This window comes from Rhinolophus hipposideros (genome assembly GCF_964194185.1).
Source record: "Rhinolophus hipposideros genome assembly, chromosome: 5".
Taxonomy (NCBI): Eukaryota; Metazoa; Chordata; class Mammalia; order Chiroptera; family Rhinolophidae; genus Rhinolophus; species Rhinolophus hipposideros.
In genome coordinates, this window is record NC_138051.1 from 93167496 (window position 1) to 93190967 (window position 23472).

Below are 23472 nucleotides of genomic sequence, written 5' to 3' on the forward strand. Positions count from 1 at the left end.
CACAAAGTATTTAATTACATATTTGAGTGAAGAATGGTCATCATGGTTGGCAGTCGTACAGTATTTTAATTTTAAAAGGACTTTCAAATCCCTAATATACCATTTGATATATCTGTCCAATGATTCTTTAGGTTACAGCGCAGGTTTTATTGTTCCCATTTTACAGATAAAGAACCTGAGGCTTAGGGACATTAAAGGATTGGTCCTAGAATGAGTACATGGTGGAACTGAGTCTTGAATCTGCTTCTTCCTGATTTTAAGTCCAGGCTTAGAATGTCTCCCCGCTCTGTAGAGGACTCTTTGTCTTCCTTTTAATATTCAGGATGCTCTTTTTCCATCGCCTTCCTTTTCTATCGACTTTGTTTGGTTTCCCAGCAGAGGGGCTTCCTAAGGTGCCTGTCTCCATCCCAGGTGGTGGCAAGGGAGCACACCTGGCTTCCTGCTGTCTCCAATCTTGCATTTTCCTTTTCTGTGGCCCTTCCAGTTTCACCATCCATGGAAATCTCCTCCTTCCGCAGCCCCAACTTCTGAAATCTTCTCACAGCCCCCTGGCAGTGGGACCTCCCATCCCAATCATCAGCAGGAGAGCCCATGAGAGAGGGGAGGCAGAGGGCAGCGAGCGCAGCACGCCGGGAAGCCATGCTGAGGGCTACTTCTGCATTTCCTTCCTCCCGGCCCTCAGCTGCATCCTCACCGCCCTTCGGCCCCGGCTCTCTCCAGCCCGCCCCGGATCCGCCTCCCCCTGCTTCCTCCCGGAGGTTGAGACGAAGCGTGGGACGCACCTGGGTCCCTCTCCGGTCACCGGGTTGAGACTCCGGGGGCTGCTCCCGGAGCAGGATTTACAGGCCCGGAGAACGCCAATGGGAGATCCAAATGGTCGGGGACTCCGGCACTTTAAGAGGCTTTTCTCTGGGAAACACCCGTCCCCTCCGTGCGCCTTATGAATGGAAATACTCCTCCCCCGGTCGAGCCCATTTTCCCATTTCACCAGGAGCCGCAGCTTGCTCTCTCCTTTCGGTCTCCCCGCCCACATCAACGCGGGCAGCTCCAGGAGGGGACGGACAGGAAGCCTTTGGCCGCCTATTAAATCCCACCCATTTCTCCGGGGGCGATTTCCTAACCTTCCGGGACCGAATTCTGCAATTTGATGTGCGTTTTGTCCGAATGGTAGCGACACGGGCCTAAGGGAGGGGGAAAGCGAGGGGGTGGGGGGTGGGGGGTATGCGCTCTTTTCCTCGCAACATCGCTGGCGGAGCGAGGGAGCTCACACGACACAGATTTTGGGGCAAAGCCTTTCCATCTGGACAGCACCATGTCCACCAAAGCGGAGCAGTGTAAGTAGCAGCCGGCCCGGCGTTCCGGCCCGGCCTCCGGCTGGGAGCTATTGCAGTTGCGGCGTTTGCGGCTGCCGGGAGACCTTGGCATCGTGCTGGTGCGGGGGTGGGGGCTGAGGTTGGGGCGGGTGGGGGGTGGGGGGTGGAAGAGAAGGTGGGGGAGGGTGGACGTTAATGGCAACGCGGCGCTGTCCCCGGTGCTGAAAAATAATGCGGTCTTCCTCGGGCTTGTGGGGTTTCGCAAAACTGAAAGACCCTGCGAAATGAAATTAAAATGGGGTCATTCTCGAAAAAAGGAGGCCTCGTATCTTTCTGATAAACATTTCAGTATGTCTTGTTGGAGTGGGGGAAGGGGGACAGCGGCAAATCAGGGGCGGGGAACTGTCAGTGCAAGCAAAGCCTGCCTGGCCTTCTGAGCATGCCCAGTTCTCTGTGCTGGAGCCATAGGGGAGTTTGTCTGCAGTTTCCACTCGGGTTGGAGAGGCAAGCAGGGAGAGAAGGGGGTGGGGGTGGACCCGGGAGCCAGGCGGAATTCAGGATCTAGTGTGAGAAAAATCAGCTCAGGAATACCAACACTAATGCCAAAACTAAGCACAAGCATAGGTTAAAGCAGCAGTTGGGACTTGCAAGAGAGTGAAAGGGGCTCTGGGAAAATGATCTAATTATTTTTCCAAAGCGATTTCCTTTGTAGGGCAGCTCACACAAACTATAACAAATAGCAAAAGGATTTGAGTTGTCCCAGTGATGGTTGAGTGGTTGTTTGGTTGGAAACAACCTGCTAATCCTCGTGAACAGAGGAAGTTTCTAATAGGCTCCCTACAGTCCCCTATTGCAGTGCGCATTAGTAGGCCTTCAGTATGTACTTGGTAGGTTGATTAATGTGAAATCTTTTCCAGAGTGCACTTGAGGGATTCAGGAACTTAAACTTCTGATTGTAAATACAAGATATTTTTATTAAGCAATTAATTGGAATTTTTTAACAAGTACACCAGAACTTATTCATCGAATTGATTCTTGTTTCTTTCAAACAAGATAGTTATGCATAGTTACATTGTTACATTACATTGATAATGCTGTCAGTACTTAAAAGTCTTTCTTATTCTTCTTTGGAATGGCTGTTAAAGCCATTCTGTGAGACACCCCAAACTGTAGTCTTATTATTTGGGGGCAGTAGCTTGTATATGATAAAAAGCAGTCTGTTACTTATTCACCAGATAGGTTAAATGAACTGAAGACTCATGGAATTTCCAGATTGATGGTTTCCTAGAGATTGTCTATGCACAGCTACCATCCAGTGTTTGTACCTCTTTACCATGTTTTTTGGAATCTGGAACACCTAAGTTTGAATCCTAGTTCTACCATTTACTGTTTGACCTTAGATGAGGTAATTGACTTTTCTGAACTTTATTTCCTCACCTGTAAACCTGGGGTAATAATGCTGATGGGGTTATGATTATAAAAGAGAGAATGCACGTGAGAGGTTGAGTAGTGAGCCTAGCTCAGAACAAGTACTCAATAAATGATGGTTATAGTACTGACAATTATTTCCCACTTAATAGTCCATCTCTTCTAAATAGTTAGGAAGTTCTTTTGTAATTTTTTTTGCCTGTCTCCAAAAGTTAAGTCTAAACCTCAAAGATAAAATTTGCTTCTACAGAAGCTTTTGGGAAAATTGAATGCATTATGTTTTGAGTAATGGCCACATACTTGGAATTAGTGTGGATCTTCCCACCTGAGGAAATCGCACCCTTGGAGGTTTTATTATAGTACAGTTGTTAAGAAAACCACCACCTGTCATTGATTTTTATAGTTACATAAGAAATTTCAGGTTAAAGCCAGTGAGTATTACTGTCCTCTTCCTGTGTTTTTTCATCCTAGTTATATTTTGAGATGCACTGGATACTTAGTCTTGTCTTTTTCCTGAACAGTTAACACCAAGACAAGATAAGTAAAATCTGTGTGTGGACTTGGCTGTGTAGTGCAAGTAGTGTGTAGTTCAGTAGCTATTTTAGAATTGTTTGTAAAACAGATTTTTCCATCTGTAGATAGTGGAAAGGACACCATATTTGAAGGTAGAACATGTGGATTTGAGTTTTGCATGCCCTTCTGATGAACTGTGCAATGCTGGGCAATTAATAGTTTTGTGCCTCAGAGTTTCCATCTATCAAGTAAGGAATAGTGGTAGCAGCTCTCTTTGTTTAGTCCTAAGGGTTTTGGAGGGCAAAGGAAGTAAATGGGAGTAGGCTGCAAAGAGGAAAAGGATGCTTTGGGTGTTTTTAGGTGTCTTTATTTAGAGTGAAGGGAGTTTAAAAATCTTTTCTTTTTCTCTTATGTGCATGAACTTGAATGGATTGACATCATATATCTGAAAATAGAGAGTAAACACATAAAAGATTGCAGAGTTGATGTTCAAGAAGGGTGAATACTTTCTAATAAAGAGAAGATGCAGATTGTGTTTTATCCTTGGACTCTGTAGGAGTATGGCTAAGGGGAAAGAGAAAGAGAAGGGAAGACCATGAGATTTTTCTCTTCTATTGGATGTAAAGACCACCAGAACAGAGACAACGAGAGTGTTCATTTCTCCTCTGCATTCAGGCGTGTGCACAGTACCACTTGCCTAAGGACCGAAAGGGGAGAATTAGGTTTAATATAATGTGAAAGTATTATTCCTATTACTCTTCTTCCTGGGCCTCTTTGTGTAGGTAAAGGTTTCACTGGTACAGGAAATGGACATAGTTTGGTTGAATCAGCAAGAGGAAGTACTTGCATGTCAACCCAAACAGATTACGTGGCTTACCTTTGAAATGTAACGTATCACGGATATGTGAAAAATTATTTTTATGTAGTGGTATTTTCTTTTATGAAATAAGTAATAATGATGAAAGAGAGGCTAGTTTTAGCTAAGATATAGTTTGGAGCCTGCTTTTATACATTCTGTTTCCCATGCTATGTACATAAGATCGTAACAGAAGGTGAAAGCTTCTTAGCAATTTCTCAGGCGATTGCAGAAGAGTTAATTTTTTTTTCCTCCAAATGCTTCTTTTTCTTACAAAGTTCACTGCAATGAAATGTTTATGTAGCTGACATAGAATCTGGAATAATAAAAATAAGAATTTATAGTTCTTTTATTTGGGATTCTAAAGAGGAGTCGAACTCTCCTGTGCCCTCCCACCCCCCAGCTTTCTCTGCCTTCTAAGAGTTAAAATTGGTCAATCTGGAGTACTTTGTGTGTGTGCTGTCCAAAAGAAGCTTGCTTTTGATGAGAGCAGAAATTAAGAGTTGGGGTTCTAGAATCAGACTGCTTGCCTGGGTATGAATTCTGACCCTGCTTAAAATCTGTGTGACCTTGGACAAGTTAACTCAGCCTCTCTAAGCCTCGAATGCATTAATCTATAAAATGGGGATAGTTGTAGTTGTGAAGATGAAATGAGATGATGCATAAAAAGTGCTTAGCACAGAATCCTGACACATAATGAGGAGTTAATTAAATGTTAGCTATTATTATCATCATCAAGTATAAAATCTTGTGCTTGCTGCTATATTATAAATTATAAATTTGGATCTAGTCCCCCAGAGTGTAGCAGAAGAAAAAGTAACCATGATATTATTTAAATGGGAGATGGGTTATTGGACTGTTTTTTATTCTCCTTTCCTTGTCTTCAGGTCTCTACAGTAATCTGGGTGGGAGGGGATCTCCGTCTGCTTGGCAATTCTTTGACTTGGTATACCTTGGAAGGCATTGGCTAATCACCTAAATAGGACATTTCTAAGGCATGAACTGCCTAAGGCATGAACCCTTTGTGTTATGATGACAGTGTAGCAACTGGTAAATCAGTTACATAAATATCCATCACAATGTTTTTCAAATTTGGAAATTAACCTGCTGATAATTGGAGTATAAGCTCAAAAATAGCTAATTATAGAAATGTGAATGTATGCTATTTGTAATGTGTTTATCCTACTCAGCATCTTTATCTCAGTAACTAAAAATCTTTTTGATTACATCAAAAACATTTTTAAGAGTATAGCTAATTTGCAATATGATTTGAAGTTGCACTTGCCCCTCTCCCATACATATTTAAGGGCCATGCTTGGAGAAATCAGTAGAATGTTTTTAAAAAAATTTTATAAAAAAAAAAAAAATTTATGCTCATTATAAGATAATATTACTAAAATAGAAAAGTACTTTTCCTTTGAACAGCACTGCAATCTGTAGTTGTTTAGAAATATTTGCATAACATCACTAACTTCTTATAGATGAAACTAGTTTTATTCCTATATACTAACAATATGACTACTAACCATATTTGTGGTAACAAAAAGAGCACATGATTTTTAGCTCTCGTCTTACACGATTTCTTTGTACCAATGACACTAGGTGCTGCATTCCTTATTTAAACTCCTTTTTCTTCTTTTTCTTCTGGCTGTTCTTACTCAATTTTTTTTTAGGGCTACTTTCTTCTTGCCCTTTATAAACAGGATTCTGTCATTAGTCCTCTCACTTTTTTTTTTTCATTCCTTCAGATTCTTAACCTCATTCAATCTCACGATAACAGTTATCATTTCTATGTGGATGACACCCAAATACAATTTTCTAGTCTAAACATGTCTCTTGAATTACGACTGTAAGTCTTTGTTTCTATCCAGGCATCCTATAGGCATCTCAAACCCAGGCTCATTGTCTTCTGTCCCACACTTGTACTTCTTTTTGTATTACTCATTTCAATGAGTGGCACTACGCTTGAACCCAAATCAAAAAGTTGGGAGTCTTCTTAAACTTCTACTCTCTATGATTACTTGATCTCTATGATTATTTAACAGATCAGCAAACCCTGTTGATTCTAGCACATCCAGCCAAATCACTGTCCTAACTCCTTCCATTGCACTGTTTCTTTTTTTTTAAGGTCCTCCAATGTATCATGTTTTTTTTGCCTGAAATGCTCTCTCCCTCTGTGGCCCTCTTTTCCTTCTTATTGTTCAATATTTAGCTTGGTAGCCCTGCCTGCTTGCCAGTCTTCCCTTGGATGCCCCACTCCTGTGCTCACACTGTATTGCACCAATTAGTTTTCTAATATTAGGTGTCCACATTTACTTTGTCTGTAGACTGTATTTTGTTCATCTCTGTGGCTCCAGTGTGCAAACTCCATTGTCTACTGCAGTGTTTGCACAAAAACTGTTTCTTGAATAAGTGAAAATGATTGAGAGTGAATTAAATGTCCTTTATAAAGGAGGATTGTATAATTAAGTTTTTGGATTTCATTAATGTGAGGATTACACATTTTTGCCAGTTTGAAGTTCTGCATTCTGTACAACAGAATGCATGCTTTTCAAATGTTTTTACAGGACAATAAAAATACACTTGTCAAAAGTGCTTAAAACATATTTGCTAAATCAAATTTATAGTGCTTAAAACATATTTGCTAAATCAAATTTATAGTATTTATATAACAAGTTATACTTTTCCTGAACATTCATTGTGTTTTTGGTTCTTTCTCAGTTTAAATTTCTATTATTATGTTCAGCATAATAATTATGATTCTTAATTGGTAGACAATTTTAGCACACAGCTAACTGTTTTTCTTAGATAAAATGGTAATACATCTGAAGTCAGGGACTCTTCATGTTTGATGTGGATCGTTTGATAATACATCTGTTCAAGATTTATATACTGATTACTTAACCAATAAATAGGCTTTAAGTGGGGATTTTCATTTTGCAGCATCATTGTTGGAAATTCACATGCATTTATTTCTTATATTCTGAAAAGATATGGGTAGCTCCGCATAATGGGGTCCCGTTTTTTTGGTCTTTATTTTTATGCATAAAGGCTATTGATTTTTTCTGCTAATTTTATAACTTTTACTAAATTATTTTTTTTTCGTAGTTGTTTTTTCAGCTATTCTTTGGGTTTTCAAGATGTATGATTATATAATCTGAAAATAGAAAATAGTTTTATCCTTTCTTTTCTATCCAATTCTTGTATCTTTAATTGTTTTGTCTTTTCGTATTGCATTGGCAGATATCTCCAACACAATGTTAAATATAGCATAGACAGTGAGTATTCTTATCTTGCTTTTAATTTTAGTAGGAAAGGTTCTAGTATTTCACTAAGATATTCACTAATATCTTAAGAAAGATATTCTTTTGGGCTGGGGTAATGAAGTAGCCATCAATTCCTATTTTATTGACAAAAACAAAACAAAACCTAAATGGTGTTGAACTTTGTCAAGTTCATTTTCCATATCTATGGAGACCATATGACTTCTCTTAACTTTATTAGTGTGCTGGATTGGATTTTGTCATATTTTATTTAATAATTTTTGAATTGATATTCACGTTAGATTGGTTTTTTGTTTGTCTGTTTTTCGGGATGGGGTGGGGAGTAATTCTAGTCAAGATCCGGCAATGATGTTATACTCACTATATAAAATGAGTCTGGAAGTTTTGCTTCTTTTTCTGTGCTCTGGAATAATTAAAGTAACATTGAGGTTATCTGATCTTTATAAGTTTGTTAGAGTCCCTGTGAAACCATCTGGCCTGCTACTTTTTTGTAGTGGAACTCTTTTAACTTCTTTCTCTTATTTCTCAATGACCCTTGTTCTATTTAGACTTTCTGTTTCTACTGGGGTCAATTTTGGTAAGTTTTATTTCTCTAAAAAATTATTCAGTTCATCTAAATTTTCAAATTTGTTTGCATAGAATTATGCAAAATAGTCTTTTAGAAATTTAAACATTTCCATTATTTTGATGTTTATTTTCTCCTTGCCATATCTAATGTTGTGTATTTAGTGCTGTATATTTTGTGTCCCCTGCCTCCTTTTCCTTGATTGAGTTAGTTAGTGGTTTGTCTATTGTTGATATCTTTTCTAAAGAACCGGTTTGGGATTTATTTATTAATTCTACTTTTTTTTGGTTTCTAAATTAATTTCTGCTTTTATTATTAATTCCCCCTTTTCCTGAGTTCTTTATTTTATTTTGGTGTTCTTTTTCTAGCTTTTTGAGTTGGGTGTTAATTTAGTTATTTTAATATTTTTGATATAGTCATTTCATGCAATGTATTTTTCTTTGATACTTCCTTTAGCTGTAGCCTACAGATTCCTGAAAATATCAGGCATTTATTGCTATTTTCAAGAAGTTGTGCAATTAAATTTTGTATTTTGCCATTGACCCAAGAGTTATTTAAAAGTATACTTGTAAATTTCCCTGTGGAAGGAAATTTTGTTATTGATTTTTATTTTTATTGCATTATAATCTGAGGATGATATTTGCATTATTTTTATTTTTTGGAACTTACTGAAGTTTTCTTGTGGCCTAAGATTTGGCCAGTTTTTGTGAATGGTCCATGTGTACTTGAAAAAAGTTGCAATCTCTATTTTTAGGGTTGGAGTTTGATCTAGATTTATAAGATCTACCTTATTTATGTTGTCTAGGTCTTCACCTTTATTAATTTTTAGTATGCTTGATTTTGGCTTGTGAGGTATGTTAAACTTATCCTGTTATTAGTGTGTTTCTGTGTTATTTCTCCTTGCATTTCCTGTAGGTTGCTGCTTAATAAAAATTACTGCTGTGTTATTGGGTACATAAATATTAGTAACTGTAATATCTTCATTGAGAATTGTGGCCTTAAACATTATTAAGTGTCCTTCTTTATATATTTCAATGCTTTTTTGATCACAATTCCCTTTTGTCAGATATCAAGATTATGACCCCGTTTTCTTTCTGTGTTTGCCTGATATATCTTTTTCCATCCTTTTATTTTTAACTCTTTTGAATCTCTTTGTTTTAGGTGTGTCTTGTATTCTGCATAGTGTTGGATTTTGCTTTATTAGCCAATCTGAAAATCCTTTTCTTTCAATAGGTGAGTTAAGCCCATTTACATCTATTGATATGATTAATATGTTTGGCCTCAGTTCTATCATATTGTTTTATTTTTATGTCTTTTATAGCTGTACTTTTTCATTATGCAGTGGTTTTATCTGCTTGTTTGTTTTATTGGTTAACTTTATACTAATACTTTTATATACCATTAATCCATTTTTTAGGACTTTATTGATTTCTTACATTGAATAATATTGATATTAGCTTGTAAACTCTTCTTCTCCTTTGCTCCTTCAATCCCAATATCTGATCAAAATAATATCTTTGTATTTCCAGTTAATGTCTGTTAGGTGATCATATCCATATGCATTCCTTATTTCCCCACCCCAATTTTTGATAATCATATTATATTATATCTACTATATTCTCTCCTTTATAACCATGGTTTAGCTTTGTTCTACAGGTATATTTATATTGAACGCTTACCACTGATTCTTATATTACTGTCTCTTAGTCTCTTTGGTTTCCTGAATGTCCTTTTTCTAATAGATTTCTTTGAAGGGCACACAGGATCAATGTACCCTGAGTTTTGGCAAGTTTACATATAATAGTTTGTTTGCAGCTTTGTACTTGGAGGTCAGTTTGGGCAGGTATAACTTGCTTAACTCACATTCCCCTTCCTTGAGTATCTTAAATTTATTACACTTTTCTTTTTTTTTGCGGGGGAGGGGAAGAGGATGGCGGGCAGAGCATTAACAATTGTTGAAAAGTCTGGTGACAATTTTGGTTTCCTTCTCTTATTAGTGACTTAACGTTTTTGCCTGGTTGCCCAAATGATTTTTTGTATTCTTTTAAAGTAGTTATGACTCAGTGTAGGCCATGCTGAAATGATTGTGGTGTATCCTTTCAATATGTAATTTAGAGTTTTTTGTCAAATTTTAGGAAAGTATTCTGGAATAATAGTTTTATGATTTATTTTGTTCTATTGTTTGGCATTCTTTGCAATCCGTATCTTACGTATATTGGGGTTTTTTTGCTGCTTGTCTGGATGGATCAGTTTCTATTGAATGTTTTTAAAATCCCTTCATTTCTTTTGAGTTTTTTAAGAGTCAACTGTACAATATACTTTTATTAGTCTATATGTGAATTAGTCTATTCATGATCATTCTGCATGTATATAGGTATTATAGCAATATATTTGTTTAGCTCTTAAATTGAAATGTCAAATATAAATTAAAAATTGAAATTATTCAGTTGAATATTATCATTCTCATAAATCCAAACTTATTCATTATAAGTAAGTACAAGCATCTATGTCATTATGTCTCCTAGTGCAGATATGCCCAAGTACCTATGTATTGGAATACATGTTATTTTTGTCCTGTTTTTGTTTATTATGGAGATAGTTATATATAATAATATTCAGCCATTTTGACCGCATAGCTGAATGAATTTTGCTAAGTATAAACCGTAGTGTAACCACCACCCTAATCGGTATAAAGAACAGCCCCCTTACCCTAAAAAGATTCCTGTACCTCTTTGATCTTTTTTTTTTTTTAAAGGAGGGTGCAGTTCACAGTGGCCTATGTGGGGATCGAACCGGCAACCTTGGTGTTATTAGCACTGCGCTCTAACCAATTGAGCTAACCGCCATCCTCTCCTCTTTGCTCTTGATCCCCTTCCTCTAGCCACGGTCTCAGGCAGACATTGATCTGCTATTTTATGTCATTATAGTATTGCCTTTTCTAGAATTTCCTATAAATGAAATCATTCAGTACGTAGTCTTTTCTGTGTGACTTCTTTCATTTAGCACGAAGGTTTTTGAGATTTATTTATGTTATTGAATGTATTAATATTTTGTTCTTTTTATTGCTCTGTAGTATTCCATGGTGTGTATATATTATTTAGTTTGTTTCTAGTTTTTGGCCATATGAATAATGTTGCTAAAAGTATTTGCATACATGTTTTCTTAGGAACATATGTTTTTAATTCTCTAAGGTGAATACTTAGGAGTAGAATAGCTTGACAGTATGGTAAATGAATATTTCATGTCATAATACTACCATATTGTTTTTCAAAGTGGCTACAACATTTTGCATTTCCACCAGCAGTGTGGGAGCGAGTTCCAGTTTTCCCCATCCTCACCAACACTTGGTATTGACAGTCTTTTCAACTTTTGTCATTCCAGTGGGGGTGTAGTGGTATCTCATTAGGTCTTAATTAGCATTTCTCTGAGAACTAGTGATATTGACCATGTGTCATGTGCTTATTGGCTGTTTTGTATATCTTCTTTTGGGAAACGTCTGTTCCAATGTATTCATGTTTTATTAAATTTTTGTTTTCTATTTAATGAGTTGTAAAAGCTCTTTATATATTCTGAATACAAGCTCTTTGTTTTGAAAAAAGTTGCTTCTATTCTGAAGTTTATCTTTGTATTTTCGTAACTATGACTTTTGAGAAACGAGACTTTTAAATCATGAAGTACATTTTATCAATGTTTTCTTTTATCATTTGTGATTTTGGTATTCTGTTTAAGAAATCTTTGCCTAATCTAATGATACAAAGATTTTCTCCAATATTTTCTTCTAGAAATATAATAGTTGAATCGTTAACATTTAGGTTTATAAACATTTTTGAGTCAGTCTTTACATGTGGTGTGAGGTAAGATTTGAGGTTCATTATTTCCATATACAGTATCCAGTTGTTCCAGCACCATTTGTTATTAAAGTGATCTTGACTCCATTGAATTATCTTTGTACCTTTGTTAAAAATCAACCAACTGTATATGTTTGGGTGTATTTCTAGGCTCCATTCGGTTTATTCATTTATACATCTATGCCTATGCCAATGACATACTGTCTTTATTACTGTAAGTTTATAGGGAGCCTTGAAATCAGGTACTGTAAGTCCTCCAACTTTTTCAAAATTGTGTTAGCTGTTTTAGGTCCTTTGATTTCCATGTAAACTTAAAAATTAATGTGTCCTTTTTGTTTTTTTTCAAGAAGGTTACTTGGGCTTTGGCCTATAGATCAGTTTGAGGAGGATTATTCTTTTAACAACATTGAGTTTTCCAGTCCTTGGAATGATATATAGGCACACTTATTTAGGTCATGTTTAATTTCCTATTGTAATATCTTGCCACATTGCTCATTAAATGTATTCCTAAGTATTTTTGTGAATGGAACTGTTTTCTAAATTTCATTTTCTAATTGTCTGGTGTTAGTGTAGAGAAATATAATTGATTTTTGCATGTCGATCTTATATCCTGTACCCCTGCAATGTTCACTTATTAGTCTAGTAGATTTTTGGGGGTATTACTTAGGTTTTCAACACATGCCATCATGTTGTCTGTGAATCAAGTTTTACATCTGTCTTTACAATCTTTATACCTTTTGTTGCTATTTTTTGCCTCATTGCACTAGCTAAGACCTCTAGAACAATGTCCATGAAAGTGGTGTGAGTGGACATCCTTGCCTCTTGGTTTTGGGTAGAAATCTTTGAGCCTTTCTCAATCTTAGATCAACCTTTCATTCTTGAAATAAACCACATTTGGTCATGATACATATCCTTTAAAAATATTGTTGTATTTCATTTGCTAATAATTTGTTAAGGATTTTTGTATCTATGTACATGATGGTTATCAGTCTATAGTTTTCTTTTTGCTTGATATCTTTGTCTAGTTTTGGAATCAAAGTAAAATTGGTCTCATAAAATGAGTTTGGGAGTGTTTCACTTTTTTATTTTTTCTGAAAATGTTGTTTGAAATTGATACTTGGTTTTTCTTACGTTTTTGATAAAATTCAGCACTGAAGCCAGGTCTGAAGGTGGTGGTGGTGGTTATTTGTGTGTGTGATGGGGGGAAGGTTTTAAATTTTAAATTCAATTTATTGATATAGAGCTATTCAAATTTTTTTCTTGTTTTAATTTCTACTTGTTCAGCTTTGTTATTTGTGTCTTTCAAGGAATTTTCCCATTTTGTACTTTTGATAAATTTGTCCATTTATTGACATTAAGTTGTTTGTAATAATTCCTTTTTATCCTTTCTATATCTGTAGAAACTGTTGCTATGTCCTTTAATTCTGATTCTGGCAATTTATGTCTCTTTTTTCTTGACCTACGTGGTTAGAGGTTTATCAATCTTATTGATCTCAAAGAACCAGCATTTGGTTTTGATTATTTTTTGTATTGTTTTTCCGTTTTATTGATTCCTGCACCAGTTTGTACTATTTCCTGAATTTGCTTTGCTTTGGATGTAATTTGCTTTTTTCCCCTAGTTTCTTAGAGTGAAACCTTATTTTATTGATTTCAGGCCTTCCTGCTTTCCTAACATAGACACTTAAAGCCATAAATTTCCTTAGAATGCAGCAGCTGCATTCCACAAATTTTGATAGGTTATATTTTCATTATTGTTTAGGTCAAAATATCCTGTAATTTATCTTATAATATTTTTCTTTGACCCAAAGTTTCTTCAGAAGTATGTTGTTTAAATTTCCAAATAGTTGGGATTTTTCTTGGTTATTTATTGTCTTTGATTTCTAACAATTCCATCTTTGTCAGAGAACATCATCTGTAAGATTTCAGTCTTTTGACATTAATTGAGACTTATTTTATGGCTCCAAACATGGTCTAAACTAGTAAACTTGGAAAGAAAGTATATTCTGCAACTCTTGGGTGATGTGTTCAAATCTTCTATGTCTTTGCTGATTTTTGTCTAGTTTTTCTATCAGTTGCTGATAAAAGCATATTGCAGTCTTTAACTATGATTATGGAATTGTCTATTTTTCCCTTTAAATCTGTCAATTTTTGCTTCATATGTTTTGAAGTGGAAGTGCTGTTACTGGGTTCATACTCATTTATGATGGTTGTATTTTCCTGTTGAATCATCTATTTTATCATGATGAAGTCTCTTCTTTATCCTTGTTAATATGTTTTGCTTTGAGATCTAGTTATCAGATATCAATAATGCTATTCCAGCATACTTTTGCTTACTGTTTGAGTGGCATATATTTTCCATTCATTTTCTTTCAACCTTTAAAATTTTCCTGTTGGCTTCTTAGGTATTGTCTTTTGCATTTTTAAGTAAAGATTGACCTACAAATTATAATGTACAGCATTAATTTTTCACAGTTATCGTACAGTTAATAATACCACTTTATTTAAAATATAGAAATCTTGCACACTTTATGGGTCCATATCCATCTTCATTTCATAGTTGTTATGTAATAACATAGTTGTTACATTAGTGTAATATATCTACATATGTTGTATGTCCAAAAAGATAATGTTATTATTTTAATTTTAAAGTTATATGGTTGATAAAGAAATTAAGAAGAAACAGAAAATAGAATCTTTTGTATTTACAAAGAGATTTTCCATTTCTGATGCTCTTCATTCGTTTCTGAAGATCTCTGTTTCTATCTGGTATCATTTCTCTTCATCCCCCAAATTTTCTTTAGCCTTTGTTTTTTTGTAATACAGCTTTGCTTGTGACCAGATTTCTTCAGTTTCTTTGCCTGAAAATGTCTTTATTTTGCTCTTATTCTTGAATGATATTTTCGCGGAATATAAAATTCTGCTTTGACAGTTTTTCTTCCCTTTTAGTACTTTAAAGATATTATTCCATCTGACCTTCATGGTTTTAGAGGAGAATTCAGCCATCAGTTATAATATGTCTGTAATATGTGTGTAGTATATTTTTCTCTTGCTCCTTTTAAGATATACTGTTTACCTCAGGCTTTCAACAGTTTGAGGATCATATAGTCTGCTAGATGTTTAGTCTGTTTGGTGTTTGCTTATCATTTCATGTGTGAAAAATTTTTTTAAATCAAATTTGGGAAATCCTTGGCCATTATTTCTTCAAATATATTTTCTTTCCCATTCTTTCAATCCTCTCCTTTTGGTATTTCAATTACACATCATTAATTTTACTGTTTGATGTTATGTAAGAGGCCTCTGAGGTTCTGTACATTTTTCCCCAGTCTTTTTTTTCCCTATGTTTTCAACTTTCAATACCTTCTATTGATCTATTTTCAAGTTCATGTACTCTTTCCTCTGTCATGTCCATGTAGTGAATTTTTAATTCAGAAATTCATATTTTTCACGTCTAGAATTTCCATCTTGTTCTTCTTTTATTATTTTTATTTTTCTGTTGGGACTTTTTATTTCTCTGATGAGAGTTTCGTGTATTGAAAGCATGTTTTGTTTTACTTCATTGAGGATAGTTATAGTAGTTGTATATACCTGTCTGTTCCAACATCTGTTTCATTTCATGATCGAACTAGACTGATATTTTCTTTGGAGAATGTGTTTCATTTTCTTAGATCTTTGTATGTCGGATAATTTTGGATTGTATCTTGGACATTATATATATTAAGTGTGGAGACTTTGGGTTCTATTACTTCCCGCTGGTGACTAGTATGTCCTTCATTTTAGTCGGTCATTTTCTTGGCTGGGCTTGAACTGCAAACTCGGTTGCTTGTGCAGTAACTCCTTCCTTTGTTCAGATCTTTTGCCTTTAGCTGGGCTGCTCTGAGTCTGTTTTTGACCTGTGTGGTTCAGGGGCCAGTCAAGGAGGTGGCTATTCAGAATCTGCCTGTCCCCTTTCCCCTGTGGGAGTCCCCCACTTGCTTCAACATCCGCTGTTTGTTAGCTTTCCTTTGTTGGTTCCCCGCGTCAGAAAGATTGTGGGTTTTTCTATGTCTGCCCTCACTGCTGTGCATGGTGCATGGGCTGCACTTAGCCTCAGGCTCAATGCCACAGAGATGCGAATTTCCTCGTAGAGCTGCCTGTCTCCCCTCCTCCTTGGCAGCTGGATTCCCTCTCAGAGTCTGTCTGCTTCTGTCCATTCTCCTCTGCTCTCACTCAGTTGCCTTTTCGTCATGTCCAAGCCTTGCGGTAGTTTTGTGGGAGAAGTGGAGGAGGAGCTGTCTGTAGAGGTTTATTTTATCATAGCCAGAAACCTCTTTATTTCTGTTTTTAAAGAAAATAAATTCTATTAAATTTATGGAAAGGGTGACATTAGTTAATACAATTATATAGGTTTCAAGTGTACCATTCTATAATACATTGTCTGTACATTGCATTGTGTGCTCACCACCCAAAGTCAATTCTCCTTCCATCACCATATATTTGACCTCCTTTACCCTCATCTACCACCTCCCCCGAACCCCCGTACCTTCTGGTAAGCATTAAACTGTTGTCTGTGTCTATGAGTTTTTGTTTGTCTTGTTTATTGTTTTCAGTTTTCTCTAAAGATTTTTTATTGGGGAAGGGGAACAGGACTACTGGGGACACTGTGTACTTCCAGGACTTTTTTCCAAGTCAAGTTGTTGTCCTTTCAGTCTTAGTTGTGGAGGGTGCAGCTCAGCTCCAGGTCCAGTTGCCATTACTAGTTGCAGGGGGCGCTGCCCACCATCCCTTGCAGGAGTCGAACTGGCAACCTTGTGGTTGAGAGGCTCCAACCAACTGAGCCATCTGTGAGCTCAGCGGCAGCTCAGCTCAAGGTGCCGTGTTCAATCTTAGTTGCAGGGGGCGCTGCCCACCATCCCTTGCGGGATTCGAGGAGTGAACCGGCAACCTTGTGGTTGAGAGCCCACTGGCCCATGTGGGAATCGAACAGGCAACCTTCAGAGTTAGGAGCATGGAGCTCCAACCGCCTGAGCCACTGGGCCGGCCCATATTGCTTTCAGTTTTATATCCCACATATGAGTGAAATCATATGGTTCTTGACTTTTTCCATCTGATTTATTTCACTTAGCATAATAATCTCAAGATGGATGCATGTTGTTACAAATGGCAGTATTTCATCTTTCTGATGGCTGAGTAGTATTCCACTGTATGTATACCACATTTTCTGTATCCAATCATCTATCAAAGGACACTGGCTGTTTCCATGTCTTGGCCACCATGAATAATGCTATAGTGAACATAGGTGTGCATATATTTTTGTGAATTCCTTCTTTCCATGTTTTATTTATCTTATGCATTATCCATTGTGTTTATTTATTCCTATGTTTCTCCTGGTTGAGACTCCATTTTAAAAATGTTTCCTTTTTAATTTCTAATTCTCTCCAGAGTTCTTTCACCTTCCTTTTTGTGTTTCTTTTTAATTATTTCATTTTTTTCAATTACAGTTGACATTCAATATTATTTTATATTATTTTCAGGTGTACAGCACAGTGGTTAGACATTTATATTAGGTTGGTGCAAAAGTAATTGTGGTTTTTGCAGTTATTTTTAACCTTTTCAACTGCAATTACTTTTGCACTAACCTAATATAATTTATACAGTGATTCTCCTGATTAGTCAAGTACCTGCCTGGCACTGTACATTATAGTTACAACATTATTGACTAGATTCTCTATGCTGTGCTTTACACCCTGTGACTATTTTGTAACTACCAACTTGTATTTCTTCATCCCTAAACTGTTTTCACACAGCTCCCCACACCCCACCCTTCTGGCAACCGTCAGATTGTTCTCTGGGTCATGAGTCAGTTTCTGTTTTGTTTGGTCTTTTTTTTTTTTTCTCTTTAAATTCCACATGCAAGTATAAGCAAGATCATATGGTATTTGTCTTTCTCAGTCTGACTTATTTCAGTTAGCATAATAACCTCTAATCCATGTTGTCCCGTCACCATTCTTTTTATAACCTCTTTTCTCCAGTCACCTAATTTCAGTGTGTTTAATAACACGGTTTCAATCCTTTTCTTAATTTCTTTTTGCTTGTTTTGAAATATGAGGTTACAGTTTTCATCTGTATAGTGCACATGTCTCTGCTTCTTATTCTCTTTTTCTTGTGATAAATTTGTATGGGATTTTCTGTTGCTCATCTTTTAAATAAAGTAAGTTTTCCTGTAATTTTAGGAGGGAGGGGAAGGTCAGGATAACTTTATGGCTCCTCTTCTATGTTCTTGTTTTGCAAAGTAAGAAAAAAAACATTCTTGTACTTTCTGAGACTGGTTTTCTTTGGTTGCCTTCCCCACTTTTATTTGGACTTTCTCCTTTGCATCTAATATCCTTACAGGGTTCAATTGAGAGTCTATTCCCAGCAGTTTCTTCTGAGCACAGGGCTTTATCCTGAAAGTAGCCTTGGTTTGTTAGTTTTTAGATTTGAGTGTGCTCCCTTACCATAAATCTTATTACCTGAGGAACCGCTCCCCGCTTTGACTTCTGTTTTCATGTTGGTCGCCATAGTTTTCTGTGAGTACCTACAGATGATTTGGGAGCTCCCCTGCCCTGAGGACCGTCAGTGGCTCCATGTTCTTCCTGGTGTGGATGCAGCTACCACATGGGCGTGTAGCTGTTAGAAGTTTGTGCCCATCCTCTGAGAGTTGGTTTCTAGGGCTACCTTGTCCCCTAGTTTTGTTGTAGATATTGTCAGCCAGTGTTGGGGTTGCGATCCTCATCAATCTGTCTGTTTTTAGGCGAGGGGCTTGGGTTGATTAAAAAAGTATGCTATTGCCACTGCCCTCTTCGCAGAACCCTTCCCTTTTAGCATATTTAACCTGACTCTCTTTTAAACCCTGTTCTCTGGTATTTAAGATCCATTTCCTGAATAAATGGTTGCTGTTAGAACTAGACTTGTGACTCTTCGTCCACTCTCTGTGTCTGTGTCAAGAGGAAGTCACAGCAGCGTCTTTAGTCCTTTCTTTTTTCCTGTTGTCACTAAGAGACTATGGGAACTTTCAAATCAGTGGCAAAATTGTGTTGTCCTGACACCATTGAGTTTGGGCTTTCTCTTCAGTAAATAATACAGTGTGTTATTACTATATGCTATGTACGTGCTCAGGGGATGAGACCATAAAGAAAATCAAGGGAATACTTCATAGAAAAGTTAGAAAAGTGTTTACCTTTGTGGTGAGTGAGGGGGATGAAAGTAGAGATCGATACAGATAAGGTACAGGAAATGTTCTATCTTTTTATCTGGGTGGTGGGTACTTGAGTGTGCATTTAATATTATTTTTGAAACTGTATATATATTAATAATTTATGCCATCTTTCATATCATGAAGATAAGGTAAGGAGGGACACAGTTTGAATTCAGTATCCTTGAGAGTCCCTTCTGGGGACGTCACAGAGCAAGGTCAGCAGTGAGTGAGTCCAAGAAAAGCAGGGTTCATCACAGTTGGGAATTTTGGTGGATTTTGGTGGATGCAGAAGTGTGGTACTCCAGGAGAAAGGATGCATGGGAAATACATTTTTCACAAATGTCTGTATTTTTGATTTGTAGTTTGCTTGAATATAGATTTCTACTTTGAGAATAATTCCCTCCCCCCCCTGCACCCCCCCAGGGTTTTAAAGGCATGGCTTCATTGTCTTGCTTCCAGTGTTGCTTTTGAGAAGTCCAAAGCCATTCTAATTCCTGGTCTTTCCTAAGTGATGTAAATTGTTAAAAAAATCTCTAGAAGCATAGAGAATCTTTTGTTTGTCACCAGTTTCTGACCTTTCTCAATGATTTGCCTTGTTATTTTTACTCATTGTGATAGGCCTTTTAATTTGCCATATTCTAAAAATTTCTTAACAGTTTTGTTAATGATTTAAACCCCTTTAGTTTTGCTATTGCCATTTCTGGAAATCCTTTTATTCTGATGTTGGACCTTCTGGATTAATCATTTCTTTCTTATTTCTCTCTCTCTCTCTTTTTGCTGTATTTTCGGGGAAATTTCCTCAATTGTATCATCTAGCCCTTCTGTTGGTTATTCTAGGATCATACTTTCAGTTTGCAAGGACTTTTCTGTTTGGTTTGTTCTCTGCATTTAAAAAAAAGGAACTCAACATTCATTCTCGGATGGAGTATCTCATCTTTCTTATATTAGTAACAGTTTTTTTTTAAAGGTTTTCTTCTGTCTAGCATCTACTCATTGTTTATATCTTAAATATGATCTCTGATGAGAGACCTTCCCAAATCATCCAATGTAAAGAAGCTATTATTTTTCTCCAAGTTGATTTTCTATTCCTTCTGATCTGCTTTCTATGTTAGAGGCTTCATTTAGGTAGCTGGCCATCCTTTGCTATCGTCATGCTTAACGGTTGGGATTAAGGAGCTGACCTGAGATGTTGGGGGGCCATTTATTGGGAGACCTCTAATGTCACTCTCTGCCTTTAGATCTTTCCTCTTTGACTGGTTAGGTTCACAGAAGGAAGGAGAAAAAAAGAGGCTTCCAGTCTCCAGCCTGAAGGGTAAGGGTCTGGCTGCTAGGGCTTGGGTGGGGCAGGCAGAGGTTGACTCGGCTCTGTACGCAGTATTCATACTTCATATACCCACCAAATCCCCTTGCTTTAGGTAGGTTACCCCGGTCTTCAGCTGTGTTTGGTTTCTTCCATTCCATAAACCCTCTGGTATATATTCTCTTTAGACAATAAACTTCAGATCCACTGAGTTGGGGAGAGGTGCTCTGTTAGAAATATGAGGTAGGTGAGAGAATTTAGGGATCCTATTGCTTCTTGAGCAGCTTTCAGCCATTTTTTTTTCTCTCTCTCATTCCTGCTCCACACGTCTAGTTTAGAGTAATCTGGTGTTGCCCATTCCATGCCTTTTGAAAATTCTGAGATGCACATTGTTTATTCTCAGCTTTCCTTGCTGTTGGCCTGGGCTTCAACTCTGGTCTGCCAAGGCAATTGCTATTTGTCTGTTGGCTTTCAGGCTACTAGAATTATGCTGTGTGTCATCTTGCCTATTGTTCCTTTCTTCTTATCTGTAAAAGATCCTTTTACTGTAGTTTGGTGGCATTTCAGGTGTGTATGATGGAGATGATTGTGTTCACTTTGTAGCCTTAACCCAGAAACTTTTCCCCATTTTTCCACATCTAGCATCTACTTATTCTTTTTATCTTAAATATGATCTCTGTCTGATGAGAGACCTTCCCAAGCCATCCAATGTAAAGAAGGTATTTCCTATCTCCTTCTTTATTCTCTATTTTAGCCCCCCGTATGGTTCTTCATAGACCTTTAAAACAAAAATTTTTTTGTCCTTTTTGTTCATCTTTGACACTTTACCATACACATCATGAGATGAGGGGCTGTAGCTGTCTCACGCCCTGTTATATCACTAGTGTTTGGCACATTGTTCATCCTCAATAAATATTTGCTCAATGAGTAAAAGAACAATTTATGTGTAGACTGTACAAATTTTTAAAATTGATAACAATTCCCTCAGTTTTTTTCATGTATAAAAAAAGAAGGGCAGGGGAATAAACTAGCACCTACCACATAGGATTGTTGTAAGGCTTATAAGAGTTAATTGGATAAAGTGCTTAGAATGGTGCCTGGTACGTAGTAAATACTAAAGAAATGTTGTTTTCAAAAGTCTTAAAAAGAGTCTCCAAAGAGTTTTAATTTTATATTGAATTATTCAGTTTTGATTAAATTAGAGAAAATCTTGTATGATGGATTGAATTGTTCTTGAGGATTGGGTAGTACCTTCTCAGTCACGGCACATCTGAATTTCAACTCCAGGTTTATCATGAAACTCAACTTGCGCTTCAGTCCTGTCTGTACTTTAACAGGAAAGTCGGATCCCAGATATTTCCCAGAGTTTGTCTATGTAGCCAGACATTTAAATTTCAGGGTAGTGCTGTTTATAATTCATCTTCTTATTTAGGCAGTTCTGGGATATCTGCATCTTTTTTGGGAGTATAATTTATTTTTGGTGCAATCATTTTCTTTTGAAATGGAGTCACACTGATTGGACAGATGGTTGATAATTCAAATATGACTTGAGTATTTCACTTAGACATGGAAATTTAAAGAATGATTCAGAGTCATCAGGCTCTGTATATCTCTGAAATTATTTAATTTCCACCAAATCACTCCTCAGTTCCTCAAAAATCTATGATTTTAGAGAGCTCAGTATGTTTAGCAATGGAAGATTGAAATTTTCTCTAGTTTTCATCTGCTAAATCCATATGTCTGGATTTATACTTCCTTGAACAAATCAGTAATACTCCTGTTTTCCTATTCCCCTTCCCACCTGATCCTTGCAGTTTCAACTATAGTCTTCAGATGTCTTGTCACATCAGGAAAAAAGTACAACCTTGTGAATCACTCTTTGGGTGGGATGGGAGGTACTTAAAATTTGGCCTCTTCAATTTCAAAATCTTTTTTTTTTTTTTTTGCATATAATAAATTTAATTGTTTTCATACATTTGACCTAATTCTCAATTGCAAAACCTTGATTGAGGAAGCTGCCCAGTAAACTTTTAAAAACAAGCTTGTATAACCTAACCTGATTGCATGAAAATAAAAATAGAGCTCCATCTTCCATTTCAAATTATTACTGATATCCAACAAACACTCAATTTGAAGAAAATTTACTGCCTTTATGACTTTCTCCATCACACTATGAAATGAATCTGACTTTCACAGTTCCTAGTGTAAACTCTTCTGACTAAATAGTTCAATAGAAACAGAAACAGCAATCTCCTCTTTTGACTTGGATAAATTGTTTTTCCCCTTTTCTTTATTGCAAGTGCCCCATCTCTGGCAAATGAAGTGCTTCCGTGTAAAACTTATTCCAGCTGGCAGTTGTTTAGGTCTCACTAATTCATGCATGAAAGCATTGGATGATTTTAGGTATCTATGTGTTTTTTTTAAGGCGCTAAAAAACTAAAAATGTACAGTGGGCTACAACTAGTTCAATTGTTTCTTTTCACAGGTGATATGTTAGAAAGTAGCTTTATTATTTACCTCTTGTATGATTTTGGGCAAGTTACCTAACTTTAAGCCTTGGTTTTCTCGTTGGTAATATGGGAATAATTATAATAACACAAGTATTATTTTTACATTTAGTGGCACAATGCAAACACTCAGATTTTAGAATTATTATTGTGATTACTGTGACCCAGAAGATGAGGATTATGTCTTTTTCACTGTTGATTTATTCATACCTCAAAGTGCCTAGCACATTAGTGAGTGTTCCATCAAAAGCTGATGAATGAATAAAAGCACTGATATCTTTCCCTTCATCTTTGCTGTTTAACTTTTGCTTAATATGTAAAATTCCCTAGGACTCCTGACATATTGTTTTTCACAAGTTAATTGCTCAAAAATGTAACAGCATAATGTATGTGGAAGTGCTTTGAAAAATGTAAGTGGCTATACAAATGTAATTGATGATGAGGATGGCTGTGACGTCCCTTGCCAAAGAATGGGCGTGTTCGTTGCTGACCTCTCCTGTCTGCTGAAAGTGCCAGGTAAAGTGTGCCACCCAGAACTAAAACTGACTGAAGAATATATATGTAAGTATATGAGTGTTTGGAAAAATTAACAATGAAATTTGTGACCTGTGACATCCTTTTGCTTTTGAGGGAGATTTGACTATT

The 23472-nt window shown here is 36.5% G+C and overlaps 1 protein-coding gene across 3 annotated transcripts in view; it reads left to right on the forward strand.

The window, feature by feature from the left end:
- The first annotated feature begins 527 nt into the window (after window positions 1-527).
- Window positions 528-23472, forward strand: part of UNC79 (unc-79 homolog, NALCN channel complex subunit) — a 248535-nt gene continuing 225590 nt past the window's right edge. The window contains exon 1 of one of the 3 annotated variants that reach the window (XM_081050030.1): window positions 528-1149. Coding sequence is in view for 2 of the 3 variants with exons in the window: in XM_081050029.1 (XP_080906155.1) it covers window positions 1313-1334 (22 nt within the window). In the remaining variant the exon portion in view is untranslated. Of the gene's footprint in view, window positions 1150-1213; window positions 1335-23472 lie in introns of those variants that run through there. The other 2 variants (XM_081050029.1, XM_081050037.1) reach the window with 2 other exon arrangements.